At 44.9% G+C, this 20,825-nt stretch overlaps 1 protein-coding gene across 1 annotated transcript; it reads right to left on the bottom strand.

Moving 5' to 3' along the window:
- Positions 1-214: 214 nt before the first annotated feature.
- On the bottom strand, positions 215-20,644 carry mindy3 (MINDY lysine 48 deubiquitinase 3). The gene is made up of 16 exons (XM_071915864.2): positions 20,554-20,644; positions 19,694-20,061; positions 19,339-19,418; positions 19,155-19,215; positions 18,837-19,043; positions 18,517-18,568; positions 17,655-17,769; positions 17,373-17,446; positions 17,134-17,213; positions 16,851-16,921; positions 15,663-15,743; positions 8,433-8,505; positions 6,045-6,117; positions 3,418-3,505; positions 2,323-2,394; positions 215-1,386 (listed from the first exon to the last, which is right to left on the bottom strand). The coding sequence occupies exons 2-16, from the start codon at positions 19,785-19,787 to the stop codon at positions 1,237-1,239; spliced, it is 1,371 nt and encodes a 456-aa protein (XP_071771965.2). The 5' UTR covers positions 19,788-20,061; positions 20,554-20,644; the 3' UTR covers positions 215-1,236.
- Positions 20,645-20,825: the final 181 nt, after the last annotated feature.

Genomic DNA, 20,825 nt, shown 5'->3' with positions numbered 1-20,825 from the left:
GCATACGGGCTGTAATGAGAGAATTGGATGTCCCACATTGTTTTTTTCCTGTTCTGGTAGCTTTTGATGATGACCGAAGGCGTGAAGAACATTTTTGTGTCTGTTTACAGAGAGGGAATTAAACACCATCAGTGTCTAGTGGATTTAGTGAATTACTGATTTAGAGTCTCTGGGGACAAGAAATGTAACCTGGAGTGTGATTTAGTGAGGAGGGGATGCAAACAGACCCGGTGTTTAGTTGGACATTCTGCAACCCCGGGGTCGTTCTGCGTAGGGGTCGGGACTCGCGACTTCATATTTATGACACAAAAGGCACACAGAGGCAAACAGCTACAGGTTCAAAGCTACACCATACATCAAAAACCAAATATACCACACAGAACTTTGAACAAAAAAAGGTGTTTATTCCAGAACCTTGGAGCGTGGTAATAAATACATGAGTACTTGGTCAACGTCCTGTTGTGGTGTATAAAGCACACACGCCTGCACCAGCCTGCACTTTTACTTCTGGGTGAAAACACTGAAGAAACCTCCTGTTCAGAGCTCCAGTTCCCTGCGTGTGGGTTGGTCCCTTTACGCTGTAAACGCTTGGAAGTGGGTGTGATAGTGTGTGTGTGTGTGTGTCTGTATGTGTGTGTTCTCATATGTGGAAGGCTTTGGTAGTTTTCCCTCGAACAGTCCTATAGCTGGAGTAACAGTAGTGTTTCACAGTCGCTTGGCTGTACATGTGGTTCAGCGTGTGATTGGGCGACACACACACAGCAGAACCAGCCGATGAACCAAACCAGTTTGCTCTCTAAGCAGTGTAGCTGTTAACCGCCAAACAGTAGCTGAGGAGCCGGTACAGTGCAGAGCTGCGACAAAATAAACAGTCATTCAGGTTTTTTTTTTTGTTTGTTTTTTACATAATCACACCATAAACATCCTGCGTGTCAATTTACAAGCCATGTGGAACAGACAATAGCATGAATAGTAAATGTGAGTTTGTGGGTCTCAGACATGTATGTCTTGTCCATGAAGGTGTTTGTCTCAGTCTCTTGGGTGCGTGTGTGTTTTTCCAAAAGTCTCTCGTCTGTGTGTTTGTATGTGTGTATGCGTCTCAGTCTTTGTAACCTGCTGACCTACAAGGGGTCAGCGGGCAGGGTGGGGAAGGTGGAGGGGGCGGGGGCAGTAGTGGTCCATCCACACACACACACACACACACACACACACAAACACACACGGACTTGGTCGATGTTAGTTGAGTGACGGGGAGCGGTCAGTGGTCCACAGCAGTTCGATGTAGGGCCACTTGGTCTGCAGGCAGCGCTTGACTGGAGTGTCGTCTGTCCGAACCATGGGGTCCTCAAAGCCCAACACCAGGGACGTCCCTTCCACATACTCTACCTGGCAACACACACACACACACACACACAAAAGTAGGTCAATACACACTTAACACAGAGTTAACTAAACACACAATTTTAAAGCCTGACGTCTTTATGCCAGCTTTGACAGACTTCAACTCTATCAATCACTTTTCAGACATTTCCTCCGAAGGGGTGAGAGGTGAAATGCAGAGGGATGGATGCACGTATAGGGGACACAAACCAACGCACGCACGCACGCACGCACGCACGCACGCACGCACGCACGCACGCACACACACACACACACACACACACACACACACACACACACACACACACACACACACACACACTCCAGCTGCAGGGGACTGCTGGTCTGTTATTCCCATCTGGAACTATGGGAATGGAATTGCCATCACAACCTTACAGGCGCCTTGCTGCCCTGTGTGTGAGTGTTTGTGTGTGTGTATGTGTGTGTGCTTTTGTGTGGGTATGCATGCAGTGGCATTCATACACTTACAGGTAGCACTATGGAAAAGGGAAGCCGTTTTACAGACTAGACAAACTTGACAGATGAAGTAAGTGATATTCCTGAGTACCAGGCTTGCACAGCCACCCTGTTAAACAACTACATTCACTGACAGTCATCCATCAAACTAAGCCTGCTTAATAGGCCTGTGCTTCACCATTTATCACAGCCAGGCTGTTGACAGTAGCCTCCATGTTGAAACGACTTGGAGAAATAGGAGGCTAAGCCAGGGTTTTTGGATGGATGGACAGGCTATTAGGCTCGCAATAGCTACTGTTTATTCTGGAGTGGCCTGCTGCCTCCAACTGAGTGTGTGTGTGTGTGTGTGTGCATGATGAGAGAAGACAGGGAGAGAGAGACAGAAAAAGAGCAAGAGATGGAACAGCCACCTTTAGTGTCTGCGAGCGAGAGAGACAGAGCTGAGAGAGAGAGAGAGAGTCTTACCCTCTCGTTGTGGTTGGACTGTTTAAGTCCATTGTAGTGGTAGACAGGAAACGAGTCTGGGATTCCTGAATCCTGAAACACAGCCAGAGCGGAGGGTGAAAAACATGCGGTGTTGTTGGTGAGTGGCTGTGCTAACTGTTCTGACAAAGATGGAGGTAAAGACACATAGAGAGAGACAGACAGAACATTCTTGAACCGACAGTCAGACCAACATACCTCAGCCTGGAACCTAAGCCCTAACGTTAAATCCCACGTGTTTGTGTTGAAGTGTGTGTGTGTGTGTGTGTGTGTGTGCATTTGTGTATTGAAGCATGTCTATACCTCCCAATTCCACAAAACAGCCAACACTACAAAAATGATTAAACAATCACATTGAGCCAAAACACTTCCCATGTCTTTGACTGAAAGGTGCGGAATGCTAATAGGGTGTGTTGTGTGTTTGAGAACGTGTCCAGTTTCTTGTGTTTATGTGCCTGTATGTGAAACCCTAACCTTCACCCCAATCCCACGTGTGTCTGAGTGTGTGTGTGTGTGTGTATGTCCACTTGGCTAATGGCAGTATAATTTCTTTGTGGCTGAGGGCCATTCCTCTGGTGAGTCCCTTAAGCCCTGATCACTTTAACACAGTTCCCTCTATCTCTCTCTCTCTCTCTCGCTCGCACTCTGCCTCCAATCCGTTTCCTAAAGGCATCTCACTGCTCTTTCTGAGCTTCTCCTCAGCTAGTAACGTCATATGATGGTGAACACACACACGCACACATTTCACATGAGACGCCGCAGGAATGTTTTTGGCAGAAAAACCTTTGATTTGCTAGAAAAGCACTCCGCATATGCTTGTGAAATAGATGCTAGCGTCAGTGTGTGCACCCTTGTGTGTGTGTGTGTGTGTCTGTGCATGTCTCCGTGCACGGCTGTTTTATTGACTGTGATATGGACTGTATGTATGGTGGAGGGTGTCTGTAATACGATGTGTGCAGTTTTGATGAGGAAGACCACCTGTGATGACCTCATACATGACCAGTGATTATTAGGGATAGATATAAACTGCTGTTTCTGGTGAACATCCCACACACACACACCCACATACACACTTACCTGATCAGGGAAGAACTCCAGTAGGAATGGGCCCAACAGAATGATGCCTAAACTCTCTGGATCCAGCTTACTCTTCATCAGACTGACACTGAGAAGGCGCAGAGGAATAAACAGAGATAGATGGGGAAGGAGGTAAATAAACAAAAGGCAGCGGGAAACGGATACAGAGAGAGAGAGACGAGAGGGATAGACAGAGAAGAGAGAAAAGAGAAGGGGAGTGAGAAAGAGCCATCAGCAGGGTATGAAATAGTGGTCTTCTGTGTGTGATGTGTACGAAAACCAACTGCAATTTGCAATAACCTCATCACTCAATGTGGAGTTATGATGCGTGTTTTGGTGCGTGCGTGTTTTCATGAATACCACGGTGCTACTAAATATACCTCTTTCCAGACATTCCTGTGTGTTAGAGCAGTGTTATTATTATTATTCCACAGTGATAAAAGCACTAGTCAGATTGCCCTTTTAAGGCAGTAAGGAGAGAAACAAGGTTCATATCCAGACACAGAAGGAAGGGAATGACACTGTTTTTACACCTAGTGCTGTATCTATCTTCAAGAGGCAGATGAGGCAGGGCGGCGCAGTGAGCAGGCATCCGCCCTGCTGAAGTGTCCTTGAGCAACACACTGAATCCCTGCCAGCGCCAGACCTCTGACCTCCCTGTGGAGGGGAGCAAGCAAAAAGAGAATTTCCCTACAGGGATCAATAAAGGATCACATTATTATGAGCGAGTGGGCGTGTGCGTGAGTTGGTGGGGATCATGGGAATTAGTTGTTCGTGGTGGGTTTGTACTGTTTGTACCGCATGACTGCATATGACCTCTTCAATTAAAAACCAACTGTACACGAGATGATTTTGCATGCAAATTCCCACATTCAGCATGGTACAGTTAATCGTTGTGTCTTTAGATGTTTCCAGCAATGAGTGGAAACTTCCTGGTTGGGGTGTAATGCAGTCAGCTGATGTTTGTCCAGACTGGTGGTTTGTACAGTTGTTCATTGTTTTCTTCAAAAATTAAATACAGACACGCAGTGCATAGCTGGCACTGAATAAAAACAAACAACAATATGTGAATATTATGCATCAATTTCCATGTCACTTTTACTCTTATTTTGTTCTTATGTGACTGGTCAGATCAATCTAAATCTATGAACAGTTTCTGTCAAAGCTAGAGACAAGAGAGCCAAGGCTCACTTGAAAATGTTGTTAAATGACCAACTGACAAATCCTGGAGCTCCACGGACAGTAAAGGAGAGTGATTTTGTAGACACACTGATGATACCCATGGTGAGTTTTATGGGAATGTGGACACATTGTCTGATTCCTCACTGTCAGCACTGCAATGAAATACAACTGCTCTGTTTTTGATGACATTACGCATCAGAGCATTGGCTGTCTGGTTTCCAGATTTAGAGAGGTGATTTTCATGTTCACGAACCAAACAGTTTTAAATCACAGGAACAAGTTCCTGACATTTTGTTTTAGGGTGGATTTATACTTTTCAAGCTAAAATAAGCAAGTAAGCTTAATTGTAAAACAAATATTCATTGTAAACCAGAATTCATGTTGTTTCTAAGATATTGAGTAACAACTCTATCCCAAACACTACAAACCAAAGAATCAAGACTGTAATCTGTTATTTAGTGGAGCTTTAACACAGGTTTTGCTGGGTATGGTCAGTATCCACTAAGTTGGTCTACCACAAATGGCAGCAGAGCAGCTGACTGCCACTTCCATGACGTTACAGATTAAAGTGTTGAAAGTGATTCTCAAATTTCCAGCTTTGGGTGCATGTTGGGTGCACATTCACAACTTTAAACTGAACTATTTGTGATAAAAGGAGTAAAAGTGAAATCTGCCAAAATCTGTTTAAGGGTGGATTTTTTTTTTTATCTGAGAGCATGTGTTGACAATTTGCAGACTACCCTAACTGAAGAAATGAAAAGTTGATCATCAAAGTTCATCATTCAATATCTCTAAAATATAGAAGATCCAGTCTGTGTTGTCTTTGTCATTTTGTCAACCAAGGCCCCTGTAATTTGTTTTATTTTTTGTCCCATCAATCATTTGTTAGAATACTAAGGGTGCTACTTTTTCACATGGTGGCAACCCTTCTATAACTCTCTCGCTGTGTGGTAAGGAATGAGACAGGCCTGTTTGCGCTGGGAGTCTCCCCCCTGTATGCCGTGTTGTGTTGTGATGTATCGGCCATCTGGGGGTCTGGAGAGCAGATCAGTGGTCCGGTTACTTGGCCGGGCCCACGGCTGCGACGTTAGGGCTTACTGTGCCTCAGATGAGAACGTGCTTCTGTTTGAAGCGGCGCTTTAAAGCGTTTCCTCCCTCTCTCAGTCTTTCTTCCTGCAGTTAATGGTCTCCCTCTAACCCTCTGTTTCTTTCTTTCGTTCTTTCTTTCTTCCTGCGCTTTTATAGCGGGCTCTCTCTGGTCTTACTTTATAGTAGCCTGGTAGTGAAACATGAGCACAGGGCTGCTGACCTGGCCTGGCCATGACTTAAGAGTTAGAACTTTAGAACTTCTACAGGTGTCACACACACACACACGCACGCACACACACAGGCTAAAATATACACACAGACACACCACACAAAGCCTTGAGCATGCAATCACTTACTAGTCGGGCTCTGAGACAAGGTCAAGGGCCTTCATCACATCCTCCAACAGAGACTCTGGGATGAAGCCATTATCTGGAGAGAGAGAGAGAGAAGCAGAGTGAGAGAGCGCGCGAGAGAGAGAGCAAGCGAGAGTGAGAGAGAGACAGAGACAGAGAGGGCATGAGAGAGAGAGAGACAGAGACAGAGAGGGTGAGAGAGAGCGAGAGAGAGAGAGAGGGTGAGCGAGCGAGAGCGAGAGAGAGAGGCTGATGCACTGGCTGACCCAAACAGAACATAAAAAGCTTCAGTGACATAAAGTTGAAAACCAGGGGAAGCCTTCACCTACATACATGCACAAACACTATTTACATCACTGGGCCCTGGGGAGTGAACTCATCTCACACAACTAACAATCACACACACACACACACACACACACACACACACACATATGCACGCACCCACACACACCTTGTCCTCTCTCTCTGACCTACATTCCACAGCCGTGATGATTGCTCTACCTGAGAGGACCAGCTTTAAACACTAACATGTGTTTTTGCCTGAAAACGTATGTGTGTGTCCGGGCACATATCTGTCTCATTTAAACACTAGCACATGAGTCTGTGTGGCCTTGTGTACACATACATAAACCCCTAATGCGGTGTGAAAAAGACTAACTAACAAGCACTCTGGTCGTCCTCCCTCTGGCGACTCAGTTTTGTCTTTTCAATGCCAGCCTCTATCAGTCTGCCACAGTGACAATTGAGGGTTTGCCAACGAGCAGAGAGGACGCTACACAGGGACTAAATGTCAAGGAACATGCTGAAACAGTCAGGTGCTGAGTGTGTATGTCCGGTGAGTCACTGTGAACGCCTCTGTCTGACTGGCGCCTTTCTTCCATAACACAAGAAGCTGTGCTGACTCTACATGTGACAGACAGATTTATGGCCCTTTTACACAGCACTCAACTTTGCTGCTGGCTACAGCATGTGTGTGTATACCATTTTGTGTTTATGTGTGCGCGCATATCCCACTTGTGTGTGTGTATCAGTGTGCGTATGTATGTGTGAGCGCATATCCCGTGAGTGTGTGTGCCCTTGCACGAGTGTGAGTGAGTGAAGACCATATGGTATGCAGAATGTCCTGGCAGACGATAGCAGAAGCGGATCTCAGAACAAGCAAAGCGGCTTTCTGTGCAACAAGAGGGGACAGATGCAGAACGGGAAAAAAAGGAGAGAAAAAAGATGCACGGTCGCCCCTCCCTCGCCTTGTTCCATCTTTCTCTAGTGTGATTTTGGGCCAGATAGCTCTGTTTACATATTTGTTGTCAAGGCGGCCAGAGCAGGCAAGACTGCCTTCAGCTGGTAGGGTTTACCTCCTTGTAACATGGAACCACACACACACACACACACACAGAACTCTGCAAATCAGCATATTGTTCCTATAAAGAAGAGATTGAGGAATGTTGTTTACGGCGACAGAGAACAGCACACTTCATTTCACAATAAAAACACATGAATATGAATGTGTGTGTTATGACTGGTGATTTAATCAGGGTCTCAGCTGAACAGACTTGCAACATGGATTGCTCTCTTGGCATGTAGTGTGAATGGCAAGCATGCCCATGACTTGAGTGTGACTTCCTAATTCTCTCTGCCTCTTGCAGGAAAATTATTACACAGCAGATGTTCACCAGTTTCATTTAGATACTATTTTTTGTCTCTAAGTGCTCATGAACACACACACATCCCACACTCTAATCCTGTGGCTACAACTTGTCTAAAAAAAGTGCTGCTGACATCTGACATGCAGTTCCTGTGACAAGGGACACATGGTTAACTATCCTCTGTCTTTTTTCCTATCCTCATTCTGTCACTCTCTGTGTCCTTCCCCTCGCCTTTCCCCCAGTCACCTGGAAGTGAGACGAAAGGAGGATTAGGAAGAGGAGGAGGAGGACGACGGAGGGAAGAAACGGGGTGGTTGACTCAGCTGTAAGAGGAGCTGATCTCACCAACCTAAACAACAACAGTGGAGATGAGAGAAGAGAGACAGACCCCTGTTCTGCCTCCAGGAAAAATGAAGAACAAGGGAAGACGAAAGGAGAGGCGAGGAGGGCAGGGGAGGTTATGGAGGCATCTGCTCCACCAGGAAAAAGGGAAGAGAAAAGACAACAGGACCAGGATATTGTTCTCTCAGTTTGTGTATGTGTGTGTGCGGCTGTGAGAGAGTGAAAGTTTACATGGATTAAACTACATCTGTGTCGCTCTATTTCAATAGAGCTGGTGTACTAATGGGCAAATAAAGTATAATGACCTATAAAAACAAGTGTGCAGGGGGCAAACAAATGCAAATCATTAGCACGATCATGATCATGCGTATATTCCATAGGAGCGCTTGTTGTTAATTACCTTCAGGATCAAACGACTGGAAGACCCTCCTGGCTTGTTCTGATGGAGACTCAGGACCCACCAGAGACATCTCCTACAGAGAGACAGAGACAGAGAAGACAAAGAGATGGAGTTTGAAAGAAAGAGACAGGAAGGAGAGAGAGAGAGAGAGAGAGAGAGAGAGAGAGAGAGACATAGAGAAATAGGCAGCAAGAGAAAACAAAGGAAAAGAGAGAGGAAGAGTTGAGAGAAAATGTGCATTGGCAGAAGCAGATATTTATAGAGAGCAAGAGGGAATAGGAGAAGAGTGAGCGAAAAGACGGAGAGGGTTGAAGAGAAATGGAGTATAGAGGGATGGAGGGATAGAGAGGGGGAGGAGAGGAAAAATTAGATCAGATTATGGGAGAATGTGGCCTCATCAGTGCTGAAACATTAGAACAACCGAGTGCAGAGGGAACAAACCAGAGAACCATCTAGAATCAGATCTCCTGGGCGTTGTTCCTTGGTTTCATTGGACAACAAACAGATTGTGAGTGGCCTGATCAAGGCTTAGGAACACTATGTTCAACGTACAACACACTACATTTTTGATAATAGTCAAGACAACCCCCCAGCAGTGGTGCGTGGTGCACTGCTAATGTAGACTGTATGTGTGTGTGTAATCTGAGGGGCCAATGCAATCACCGGGACCCACTGGGTTATTAACTGATCTCCTGATAAAGTTAGACGGCTTGTTTTCACTCCAAACACACAATCAGGAAATCGAGTGCTACATATACACTCAATGATTTATGAGTAACTGTACAGTTTGTTTGTTGCCGGAGTTTAGAAAGATCAGCGTTGCCAGGGGGAGCAGAAATGAGGGGAGAACACAAATGAGAGCAGAGTGTGTGTGTGTTACAGTGGTGCGTGTGTGTGCATCTATAAGGAGGATGAATCCTGTGATTGGCCGACAATGCGCGCTGATTAACTGACACCCTAACCTCAACCAAAAACCTTTAACCCCAGTGATATGGGACAACTCTGATGGGCTAGGAATATGCTCTTTGTCATTTTAGATTTTTAGGCATTTAGACGACGCAACAGTATAATAAGCTTCAATTCCCACATAAGGAGTGTAAGGGTGAGAGTCATACTGCCCTCAAAATATCCCTGTAACCACTGAATAATCATCTAGAGAAGTGTGATGAAAACAATAAAATAAGAGCTAAAGAGAGAGGTATAAGGGATTGTTTTCAAGAGCAGTTAAGAGTGAGAGGAGGAGAGGGGATATATTTCAGTGGGGAGAGGGTAACATGAGATGCTTCTCAAAAAGATGAGTTTTCAGCCTTTGCTGTCATCAACAAACACACACACACACACACACACACAGAGCGTGAAGTGCAAAGGGGAGAGTCAGGGGCTCTCACTGTTCTTCCATATGAGTGGCGAAGGGAGTGTGTTTATGACAGCGGAGTGTTAGACAAACACACAGTGTTTTTGGAGAGCAAATAAACCCTGCTCATCTCTCTTAGCTGGCTTTTATTAAAACTAGAGCCTCAGATCCACACAGGCTGCTAGGGTTTCACTGCCCACATATTACTGTCCTCAGGGCTTACTCACGGAGGGAGAGGGAGAGAGAGGGAGAGAAAGAGAGGGAGAGAGAGAGAAGGGGAGAGAGCGAGAAAATGGGGTTGAAGGGGACACATCGAGAAGAGATGACTCCCAGCTGCTGGCACAAAGAAACACACACAGACAGAGATGAGCTTACACACACACACACACACACACACACACTCTCGCACACTTTTCATACATTCTTGTCATACAATGTCTAGTGTAAAGCAGGGGCCTGTTGTGTTAACGTTACAGGCTCCATAAATCTGACAGTAGATTTGTCATTAGCTAGATGCGTCTGTATGTTTCACTTATAGGGGTGAGCAAGGTCAGTCTGCTGTCCCGAGAGGAAAAAAAGTGCTGAAAAAGGCCCACTACTTAGTACAGGGATTAACTGACTAAATGTAGAAGTGAAAGTGACTTGCCATGAAACATAGACTGTTCTGCCAAAAAAATCCCAAACTAACTTAGCCTTAAACCCCAACTAAAGAAATTTTCTTTCTCTTCCCAAAGTGATGAGCCAATGAACCGATCTTTGGCTGCCATATACACTCCTGGCGCTCCAAGCCCAACCAACCAAGTCAACCGAAGCTAGGTTAACGGTTTATTACACTATCTTCCTGGGGGGGACAGATACACTCTGAGTAAATCTCCTGGTAACACCATGGTTACAGGGTGTCAACACATCACCAGAAGACAAACATTAATGACCGGTCATCTACAGAAAAAAAACAAAACATATTATTATGGCTACTCTACACACTCATGTTGGAGGCTAATGAGCGTACAAAAAGACAATGACTCACATGTGAGCACACACACACACTCACACGACAGCAGAAATTACGTGATTGTGTGTGTGTGTGTGTGTGGGATGACAGGTCTGCTTAGCTGTCTTTGATCTGTGTTTTATTAGATGCCTGAGGAAGATGCTGCTGAGTTGGAAAACATGTCATGGAGCTAACACACTCCACAGGGAAGGTGTGTGTAAGTGTGTATGTGTGCATGCGCATGTTTCTCTGCTATTCCCAATGTGTTAGTGTGTGTGTGTGTGTGTGTGAGAGCGAGAATCAGTGTATGTATTTATTAGACTTGTCCCCTGCCAACATTTATTTGCTTAAACTGGAGTACAAGCCTGCATTCTCTCAATGTATGCAAACACACAGACATACACATGCAGAGACGCACCGAGACAGGCACGCAAGCACACACACACACACACACACACACACACACACACACACACACACACACACACACACACACACACACACACACACACACACACACACACACACACACACACACACCAGATTGCCGCACCGATGCCAAGTCTTTTTGTGAGTGTGTCTTATGAAATCAGGGAGCACATTCCAAACCCAACACAATCTGACTCTGTTCCACAAACCCTTGACCCCCTTAGCTGAGCAACAACAAGCTACCCTACATAGGCACAGAGAAAGAACAACACACACACACACACACACACACACACACAAATGCCCCGACAACCCGAATACGAGGGAACAACAAAGTAATGCAGAACATTCCCTCTGAGCAGAAACATATTTATTGAAATCAAACATGTACTGTCAACAAGCTCAAATTACCAAAAAGAATTCCGTATTAGCAAGTAAGAGTGTGTGTATGTGTGTGTGTGTGTGTGTGTTTTCCGTCAGGTCAGGTCTAGAGACACATCCAGACTTGTCCCATTGCACAAGATCAAATCTGAGTGGATGTATATATGTGTGAGTGTGTGATCGTCCTTTCCTGATACACCAGAATTCCTGCTGTACACCTTCATTTGCCCTCAAACTCTGTTGTACTCTCTCTACCATTTACTTTCTCCGCTTTCCTTTCTCTTCAGGGTGTCTACTGACCGCTGCCTCAAACTTTACCTCTATCCATCTGCCCTTCTCTCGCTCTCTCCCCACTAGACTGAATGGCTAGGACAACAACTCTTCCCCTCCATTCTCTTTCTACCTCTTGCCCTATCCCACCCCTCTTCGCCCTGCCTTTTCCTGACCTGAGTAGGTACTTCAGTTTGGAGTACTTCCTCCTCTCCCCCTCTTGACTTTCTTCATTCTTCCTTCCTTTATCTTCTGATGCAGGTAGCTACTTCAGTAAGGACACGTAGGGGTACTCTACTCTACTAGGGTTTCTCTTTCTCTCCGGTCCACCCAAAGAGCCATTGTGTGTGCTGAGAGGCTCTGAGTGGCCATAGAGTGTGTCTGTAGGGATCGGTTACAGGAAAACAAAGCAGAGGTCTAGGCCAGTGTCTCCTGCCTTGTTCCTAGCAGGCACCAACAGCCTCACTACATGACAGGCTGAGAGGAGGCAAAGAAGGGTGTGTGTGTGTGAGGGGTTGTTAATGTAGGGTGTACGTGCGCTTGTATGTGTGTCTGTTAGAATAGGTGGGTGTGATAAAACGTTCACCTAACCTAGCCTGTATCTCACATGATTACAGACAAAGAAAACACTGGTAAACATATCTGTCTTGCTATTTAAGGAGTGTATACAGTATGTGTGTGTGTGTGTGTGTGTGTGTATTCCAGGTGTGATAGACAAGACAGAGAAGTGATTAATGGAGCCGTCATGGATGAGAAAGGCCGAGTCTGACCAGAGAACAGAAAAGACACCAGAGAACAGTTATAGAGCGCAATGATAGGCCCTGGAACAGAGAACACCACACAGGGGAATGGAAGAATAATGCAACACACACACACTGACACAGACAGCCTTTCATCCTGCTACAATGGCCCTGGTCTGACCTGTCACAGGTTATTAATGACTGCTAATGTACACCGCTTTGTGATTTTGTGTTTGTGTGTTTGTGTGTGTGTGTGGGTGTGAGTCCCACACCCTCTGATCATGCTCTGTCCTGGAGTGGATGAACCCGTGAAGCGGATGGATGATAAAAATAAGTGACTGCACAATTAAGACAAAGAAATAACTGTGCTAACTCTGCACACACAAGCTACAAGTTCTTGCTTTTATCCAGTCGTTTAATGACATGCACTGTGTGCACAGCAGCAGACAGAAGCTTGAGTCTTAAGGGACGCAGAGCGCCATAGAGGCTGCTCTCCTTCTCAGTAAATCACTGACCCAGAACACTGCTACTGTACACACACTCACACACACACACACACACACACACACACACACACAGCTCCCCCGAGAAGCAGAGCTATAGCCTGTGAACCTCATCACTCAGAGAGAGGAAAGCAAAAGGGGATGAGAAATGTCACAGGAGGAGAGAAGGGACTTTCTCCCACCCCCCACCTTTCCTGAGTGACCACTGCACCACTCTTTAAAGTGCATCCTTCCTTCTTTCGATGTCTCTTCCTCCCTGCTTCCCATGAGGGACCAATAATCTGAAGTGGTTGGCTGGGTGAAAGCTGAGGTGCGTTTGGGAATCCTTGACTTCGGCAACCCAGCTACACCGAAGGGATGGTTACTTCAAAGAGGAGAGGGGGGAACGGACGGAAGGAGGGATCTTTTTCTAAACATAATGCATGATGTCTCATCCATCACTTATCCCTCTCCTCACCTCATCTCTTTCCCTTCTCTCCGTCTGTTTGTTGGACGGTGTCTTTCTTCCTTTCCCTCCCTCCTCCGGAGTCTCAGAAACTCTTGTCCAAAAACAGATCCCATTACATGCCATTATACACACTCAGCCTCTTTCTCACATACACAAACACACGCATTAATAAAATGACAGAAGACAGAGTGGGGAATGTTGGGGGTAGGGGCGGGGGGGCGGGACGGCCTTTGTGTAGGTAGATTAGATAAAAACACTAATGCTATTAAGCTGATGGTCTGAAAGCCACAGTCACACACTGACAGAGACTCGGGGGAATACACACCCGTCCCCAACGGCAGACAGAAGGAGCCGCCGACACATCAGAGGAAGGGATCGGGTTTTCTGCTTTTGTGGGGATGGATCTATATCGGAGCTAAAAGCTACATAACCAGGTAGCATGTATTTCTGTATCACAAAGCCTGGGAAATGTCGGAGTGCTGCGCATTAGCTCTAAACATAGATTCTCTTTCAAGGAGGATAGGGTCACACAGAGTGAGGCCTACAGGCAGAGTGCCCTTGCCCCGTGTCTTCCCCCTTCAGCTTGGACTCGAAGTAGTGGAGCCCATTACTGCCTACATAGTGTAGCGTCAGCTGGGTACGTGAGTGTATATGCATGTATGTGTGTGTGTGTGTGTGTTTAAGTGTGTTCAGTCTCCAGCGGGACAAACGGATCCAGATGGGAACTCCGGAATCACATTCCCTACAGGAAACCATCCACCTGAGGGCACGCACACACACACACACACTCTTGCTCTCTCTCTCACACACACGCTCTCTCTCTCTCTCTCTCTCACACACACACACACACACACATTAACGCTAATCAGGATCAGGTTCCCTGCTCTCTGGAATGTGTGTGTGTGTGAGAGAGGGGCTGTGAGTGTGTGTATATGTGAACATGTCACTAGCGCCGGGGGAGCTGTGGTAATTGGTAAGTCATCAGTGCATGCATGACGACTTTGGGTCATCACTGAGCCAACATATGATCCACTGGCCTAGCAGGCTTGAGCTGTATGTATGTAATAGAGCTTTTAATCAATGGAATATCGAGGGTGTGGTGTTATGATGGAGATGATTGCCTGGGATTTTCTGCCTCTCTGGTGCCATTTTCACAATGGCAGGGAGAATTGATTAGCTCCAACCAAAGCTGCCAGCTATCAATACACAAGCTATAGCAATGTATTAAGTTACATACAAACCGATAGAGATGATAAACATGCTTGTGTCAGTGGAAGAGTAAGTATGCACACACGCACGCACACACACACACATCTGCACATACACACCAACAAAGGGATCAGATGATTCATACTTCTACCCTGGGAGCCAAGGTTTCTCTCAAGTTAAAACAACAGTGCTGACCTCAGTTAGGGTGGGCATACAATACCTTGTGTGTGTGTGTGTGTGTGTGAGTGTGTGTGTGTGCGTGTATCTGAGCAAGTACCATGACAGGGAAGCAAGTGATCCAATTTGTTGGAGTTAAATAGACAATAACGGAGGAAGAAAGAGAAGTCAAAGAGGAGTAAGAGTTTATCTCTCATTTACTGGAGTCAAATACCCAATAAATATATGTGGAGAACAAATATAGAAATCAGCAGTTTCCATCATGGCCATACATCAACTATCTTAAAAGCACTTTTTGGCTGACCACAGAAGATTGAGGGACTGAAAATGTGTGGTTTTGTGTGTGTGATACAGAGAAAGAGAGAGAGAGCATGAGCATGTCTGTGTGTGTCTGCGCTTGTTATGTGCCTCTTTGCTCATGCTGGATAGGTGAAAAGCCAAGAAACAGCACTGGCCATATATGACCAAACCACTGCGCTCCTTTTTTAAAAATTTGATTCCCTCCCTTTCTGCCTCTCTCTTTTCCCCACACCATTGATATCTGACCTGTACTGTATTAAATCTGTTAAAGCGCATTCCATATTTTGCTTTTTCTAACCTGCTGAGGAGACTGGCTTATATTACAAACTGTGTGTGTGTGTGTGTGTGTGTGTGTGTGTGTGTGTGCGTGTGTGTGAGTGTGAGAGAGAGAAATATGTGTTCGCTTGCTTATGGTGTATTGAACTTGCCTTGGCGAAGAACACAGAGAGATGAGTTTCACTGCCAAGGATCCAAATAGGGAACTTTGGAGACTTGAGGAATGCCCCGACCTGGAAAACACACACACACACACACACACACACACACACACACACACACACACACACACACACACACACACATAAAAGGAATGTGCACAGAATGAAATATCTGTTTTCAACAACTTTCATCATCAATCAGAAACTGTTTGTTTAAAGTTTCACAGAAGTGGTTACTTATGCAAGTTCAGCAGTGCATCAATATGGACCCTCAATAAATAGACCTATGTAATGAAGTGTATAATAACAGTCCTCTGGACTTGGACCTCCTGTAATGAGTCACCTGCTCCACCATATCCAGCTAGAAGCTCATATCTATACTTGGACAAGAAAATCAACAGTGCAACATATGCACAGCCTACATTGATACCCAACAAACGCGCACAGTCCTCTCTCTCCTGATAATATAATAATAATAATATCGGCCTCTCATATCAAGTTCAAGTTCATTTATTTATATAGTCTTTCTCCTTATCACAAACATGTCTCAAAGGACACATATAACTCTCCAGAGCCCTAGTTACTTTGGCAACCATCTACTTGCTATTAACTTATTATAGCTGCTTACTTTGCCTTTTTACTCTGTTCCAGTCTAAACTTGGGCTTTTCTCAAGCTTACTCATTTTGGCAATCAATAACTACACAATCTGTATAAGATACTATAAGATCTGTGTATTTCAAATGTCTAAAATATGTCATGTCACATGTATTTTTAAATCTCTTTTGTGATCTAGTGTGTGTTTGGGAAAATGTATGTGTGTGAACAAGTGAAAAAGTGGGGAGGGAGAGTGGGGTGTTTGGGGTTAGTCTGTTAGTCTCCAAACATATTTTCACACGGGAGCTCTTGCTTGGATTGCGTTTCTCATATTGTAAATGTTCCACTTCTCAGTCACAAGTAACTGAGCGTGCATGTGTGTTTATTTGTATTCCTAGTTCTCTCTCACAGCTTGTAGGTCTCCATCTCAATCCATGGTCAGTCTTGACCAATAACACACAATCTTTGTCACAATCCTCCACAGATTTACCATAATACTTGGGATTTCAAACCAACTATTTGGCCTTAGTCAATTTGTTTGTGCTTATGTATGTATGTTTTTAGATGCATGATGATATCTGTACCTTGCAGTAGCGCAGTGACTCCATAAGAGTGAGGAAGCCAACCGATGCCTGTTTATGAATACCATGCAATTCTGCGAGAAGAAACAAAACAAAAACAGAGTGACAGAATATAAATAATTAGAGTCATGTAAAATTGTCAAAAGGGTGCACTTTTGTTCAATTCTGGGACTGCTTCTATAGAAGAACATGTGAGATGACTGCCCCCTGGTGGACATGGTTCAAATTTGAGGCTACTAAATCAAGCTGTACATGTGCACGTGCAGTGAATACATGAAAGTCTTACTCATGCCAGAGCACTCCCTGTCTCCATCCCAGACATTAGAGACAGCGTGGCCAGTTACAAAGAGATTCACCAGGCTCTGACTGGAAAAGACAGATAAGAAGAGAGATAGACAGACATCAAGGGTGAAAAAGAATGACAGAGACATAAGACATATCCTGTCTTGAAAAAAGCATTTACAAACAAGCTCATCCAGATTTCTAGAAAAAAAGTTACGACATAGGCGAGGGGTGTTCTTGTACCTGCCATGGCCGTGCACGGGGTCTATGAGAGGCTCCATCGTGTCCTGGATCTCATTTCTTATATTCTCTATGCCCTAGGATCGGAAGGAATTAGTCTTTATTTTATTTATAAAAAAAAAATACAGTGATAAAATATGATGATTAAAAAACAGAAAGAAGAGATATAAAATACTTAAAATTCTCACCTCAAAAAACAATAAATTAAATTATTCAATAAATAAGGCCGAAAATATACAGTCATCACCAACCTCATCATTCCCTATCTGTGTTTATATGTTTTACCTTGGTGAGGATGACAGAGTAGAGGAAAAGCAAGACTCCACAGCACCCCCCCCAGGTGTGGTAGAGAGACAACACCTCCTCTCTCAACTCAGACACTGACAGGACAGTCCGCTTGCTGCAGGAGGGCACAAACACAAGGCTGATTTATGAAGCGCTCAAAGGACAGTCATTTATCTAGTTTTCGGCAAGTCAAATCCAATGAGATCGATGCATTAATTACATCCGTCATGTCAGGCTAGGAAAGATAACTTTCAGAACAGGGTAGAAATCAATACGATGCAACGCGGGACAAAGAAAAATGTGATCTTGTCTGTTTGGAGTCTCTTCTGTCTTTCTCTCTGCCTTGGAAAGCCTGCCAGTGAAGTTGTCTGTCTTAGTTAGCGCGCACTTCTCCACGGTGAGTCAGCACTGCTTTCTGCTGACTGCGGTCTCGGCTGCCAGTGCGCTATGTGTTTGATGAAACTTCAATATTCCTCTGGCAAACACAGCCTCGCTTCATTTAGTTGGTGTGTGTGTGTGACAGGGAGAGAGAGAGCGTGCGTGAGAGAGCGAGGGAGGGTTTTTCATTAGGCAATCAGTGAAAGTGCTGAGTCAGCGGTGTGTGAGCAGAGTGAAATAGCTAATTCAACGTGAAAGCCAATTCTTGCAGACTAGACCAATCAAATACCAAAACCCTCCTGTTACTACCTCCTAATAAATATGTGGTTCTCTATCTCAATACTGCATATTAGTAAGGGTGAAACATGGATGGGTGAGAGCTAAATCCCATCAGTAATTGACAATATTATTCAATGTCAAGAAAATAAGTCAAGGGTCATGAATGAAGATGCAAATTGTTAGCTGTATTATAAGTGTCACTTACTGGAGAACACTGTGAAATCGCTCAAAGCCAAGGTCCTCAGCAGCCAAAGCAGCTAGGCACAGGAAAACACACACATACAGTCTAGTATCAAAGCGTGACATTCCTCTTCTTGACTAACAGCTACAGCAAAACTACACACTGTCATACAAGTTAGTCATTAATACCAACTAAAACTGTAGCCCACATTTAAATCATGTCTCACTGGAAGACATCTTCACAATTCATTGTAAAGGCAAGGCTTAGGTGAATGAGTGAGTAATACTGCACTATTATTTCTGGACATGTGTCTTGCATGGTAATGTGGCAGACAGATGACTCACTGGGTTGCTGCTCTTGTGGCGGCTGGCTGCTCTCTGGCTCTGGCGTGCCCTGTGATTGTGACTGTGTCTGTGTGTTAGTATGTGTGCTAGTGTGTGGGCTCTGTCCCTTGGCCCAGGACACCAGGCAGTAGCTGGTGGAGGGGCTGGAGCAGGCAGACTCCAGGATTTCACTCAGCGTGGAACACAGGGTTGCTTTCTGCTCCTCCTCTGCCAGACACATACGTAAAACACACAGCAAATATAAAAGTCAGATAACAATGTAAAACAACAGGCAAGTATCGGCTTGGATTCAAAGGTTGATGTCAGTGGCCAGTCTACCTGAGATGTGTCTCCAATTGGGGCTTTCTCTGTTAAAGATTATGTTCTTCAAGAGGAAAGCCTGCAAAGAAAAACACAAGCTCAGCATCCAAATTTACAAGAAAATAACCCAAGGAACAACATGCTACACTCACTCAGTATCTGCTTGCACATGTAAGGCTGTGAGAAGGCTGAACTGCAATACCTGAACAGGTGCAATGACAGCACATGGCCCTCCTTCAAACTGCTCCAGTGCTGAGTGCTCGTTCTCACTGAAAACAAACCCTGTGACACAAAAAAACAAAAGTTTTCATGAGTCAATAAAACAACCTGAGGGTTATTCCACAAATGGATGATGTCATACAAATAACAAATAAGCCATTTGTCTACACTTCATTCAAACACACCTTACAGAGCCATGACTACATGCGTTTTAATATGGATGGCCACAGTAGCACTCTGGCAGTATTAATGCCATCATCTAAAGAGTGCGTTATGATAATTTTTGTTTGACAAAAACATATTCATTCATATCATCAGATTGAGACAACGCATCATACCTTGGGTCCATCTACGGAAGATTGAGGCAGACACAACTCCACTGGAGGGTCTTCCCCAGACCAAATCCACCACCTCTTTATTTAACTCCGACATATCAGCTTTCACTGTTAGTAAAGCCACAGGCACTCCTCCTTTTAGTCCAACAGCCACGTGCTTCTGATGGGGACAGGAGACGTCTGCTGAGGCCAACTTGCTAGCTAACGTTAGGTGACTCGCTCCTCGCTCGTCCCGAGGTTGACAGTCCACTTCTCTCGGCAGGTAAAGCCGGTGGCATTGGCCACAAGGTACCCGTGTGGCACGACAGTCTAAATCTGGTGACTGGCAGCAGACGGGCGGGTAAGAATGACATCAACGTAGCTACAGCAGCCTGCCAAGCGACGGGACGGAGACACATACAGTACTGGTTAGGAGGAAGCCTCATTTTGGCCACAGATCACTTACATGCACATACAGTAATAGTGACACCATAATAGTTAGCGTTAGCTAACTTTGATATTCGCCAGTGTAACGTTACAACAACATACTAGCCAATTGAGCTAGTAAGCTAACGTCAAATGATAATAAACTGACGTAAGGTTAGCAACAAAAGCACTGACAGTGGGCTACTTCTGTGGCGGCGTTGTTGCCTAGCTATCGTACAACAAGCACATGCAGTACGTTGCTATAATTTACTGTGACATTTACGTTTTAAACAGCTGAGTTGGCTTGCTAATATTAGCAGTTAGCATCAGTAAGCTACTAGCAGCTAATCTTTCACTGCTTTGTCACTCAACTACTTCTCACATAGCAGCGATACCGATAATTACTGTATGAATTCTTACTGGTTATCCTTACTTATGCAACGATATACGTCAATTACCTTAAAATTCACAATCAGGGAATGAGAATCCGTATTACTTTTATGATTTTCTGATTTCACTATCATCAACGTCTCTGTCATTCGTTTATTTACAACAGAAATGTAAAAAATGTGCGTGCATTTGACGTGACTGCTCATTGGTTCAAATCCAGAAAGTTCCTGCTGCGTCAAGGGGTACAGCTTAAACGCGTTGCGTCATTGGTTCACAGGCGTGTCAATAATGTCAAAGACCCGCCTCTAGTTTTAGCGCCTTGGCGCATACTTTTAACAGC

The sequence above is a fragment of the Centroberyx gerrardi genome, chromosome 12 (assembly GCF_048128805.1).
Source record: "Centroberyx gerrardi isolate f3 chromosome 12, fCenGer3.hap1.cur.20231027, whole genome shotgun sequence".
In the NCBI taxonomy this organism is placed as follows: domain Eukaryota; kingdom Metazoa; phylum Chordata; class Actinopteri; order Beryciformes; family Berycidae; genus Centroberyx; species Centroberyx gerrardi.
Note: the sequence above shows the minus strand (reverse complement) of the source record. Positions and strands in the feature narration are given on the sequence as shown.

Bases quoted from the DNA above. Each gene is read 5' to 3' on its own strand.
- mindy3 (XM_071915864.2), bottom strand. From the start codon at position 19,787: ATGTCGGAGTTAAATAAAGAGGTGGTGGATTTGGTCTGGGGAAGACCC. The intron at 17,214-17,372 runs GTACAAGAACAC...TGTCTTTTCCAG, and splicing joins CCCGTGCACGGCCATGGCAG to TCAGAGCCTGGTGAATCTCT. The intron at 16,922-17,133 runs GTAAGACTTTCA...TTCTTCTCGCAG, and splicing joins CAGGGAGTGCTCTGGCATGA to AATTGCATGGTATTCATAAA.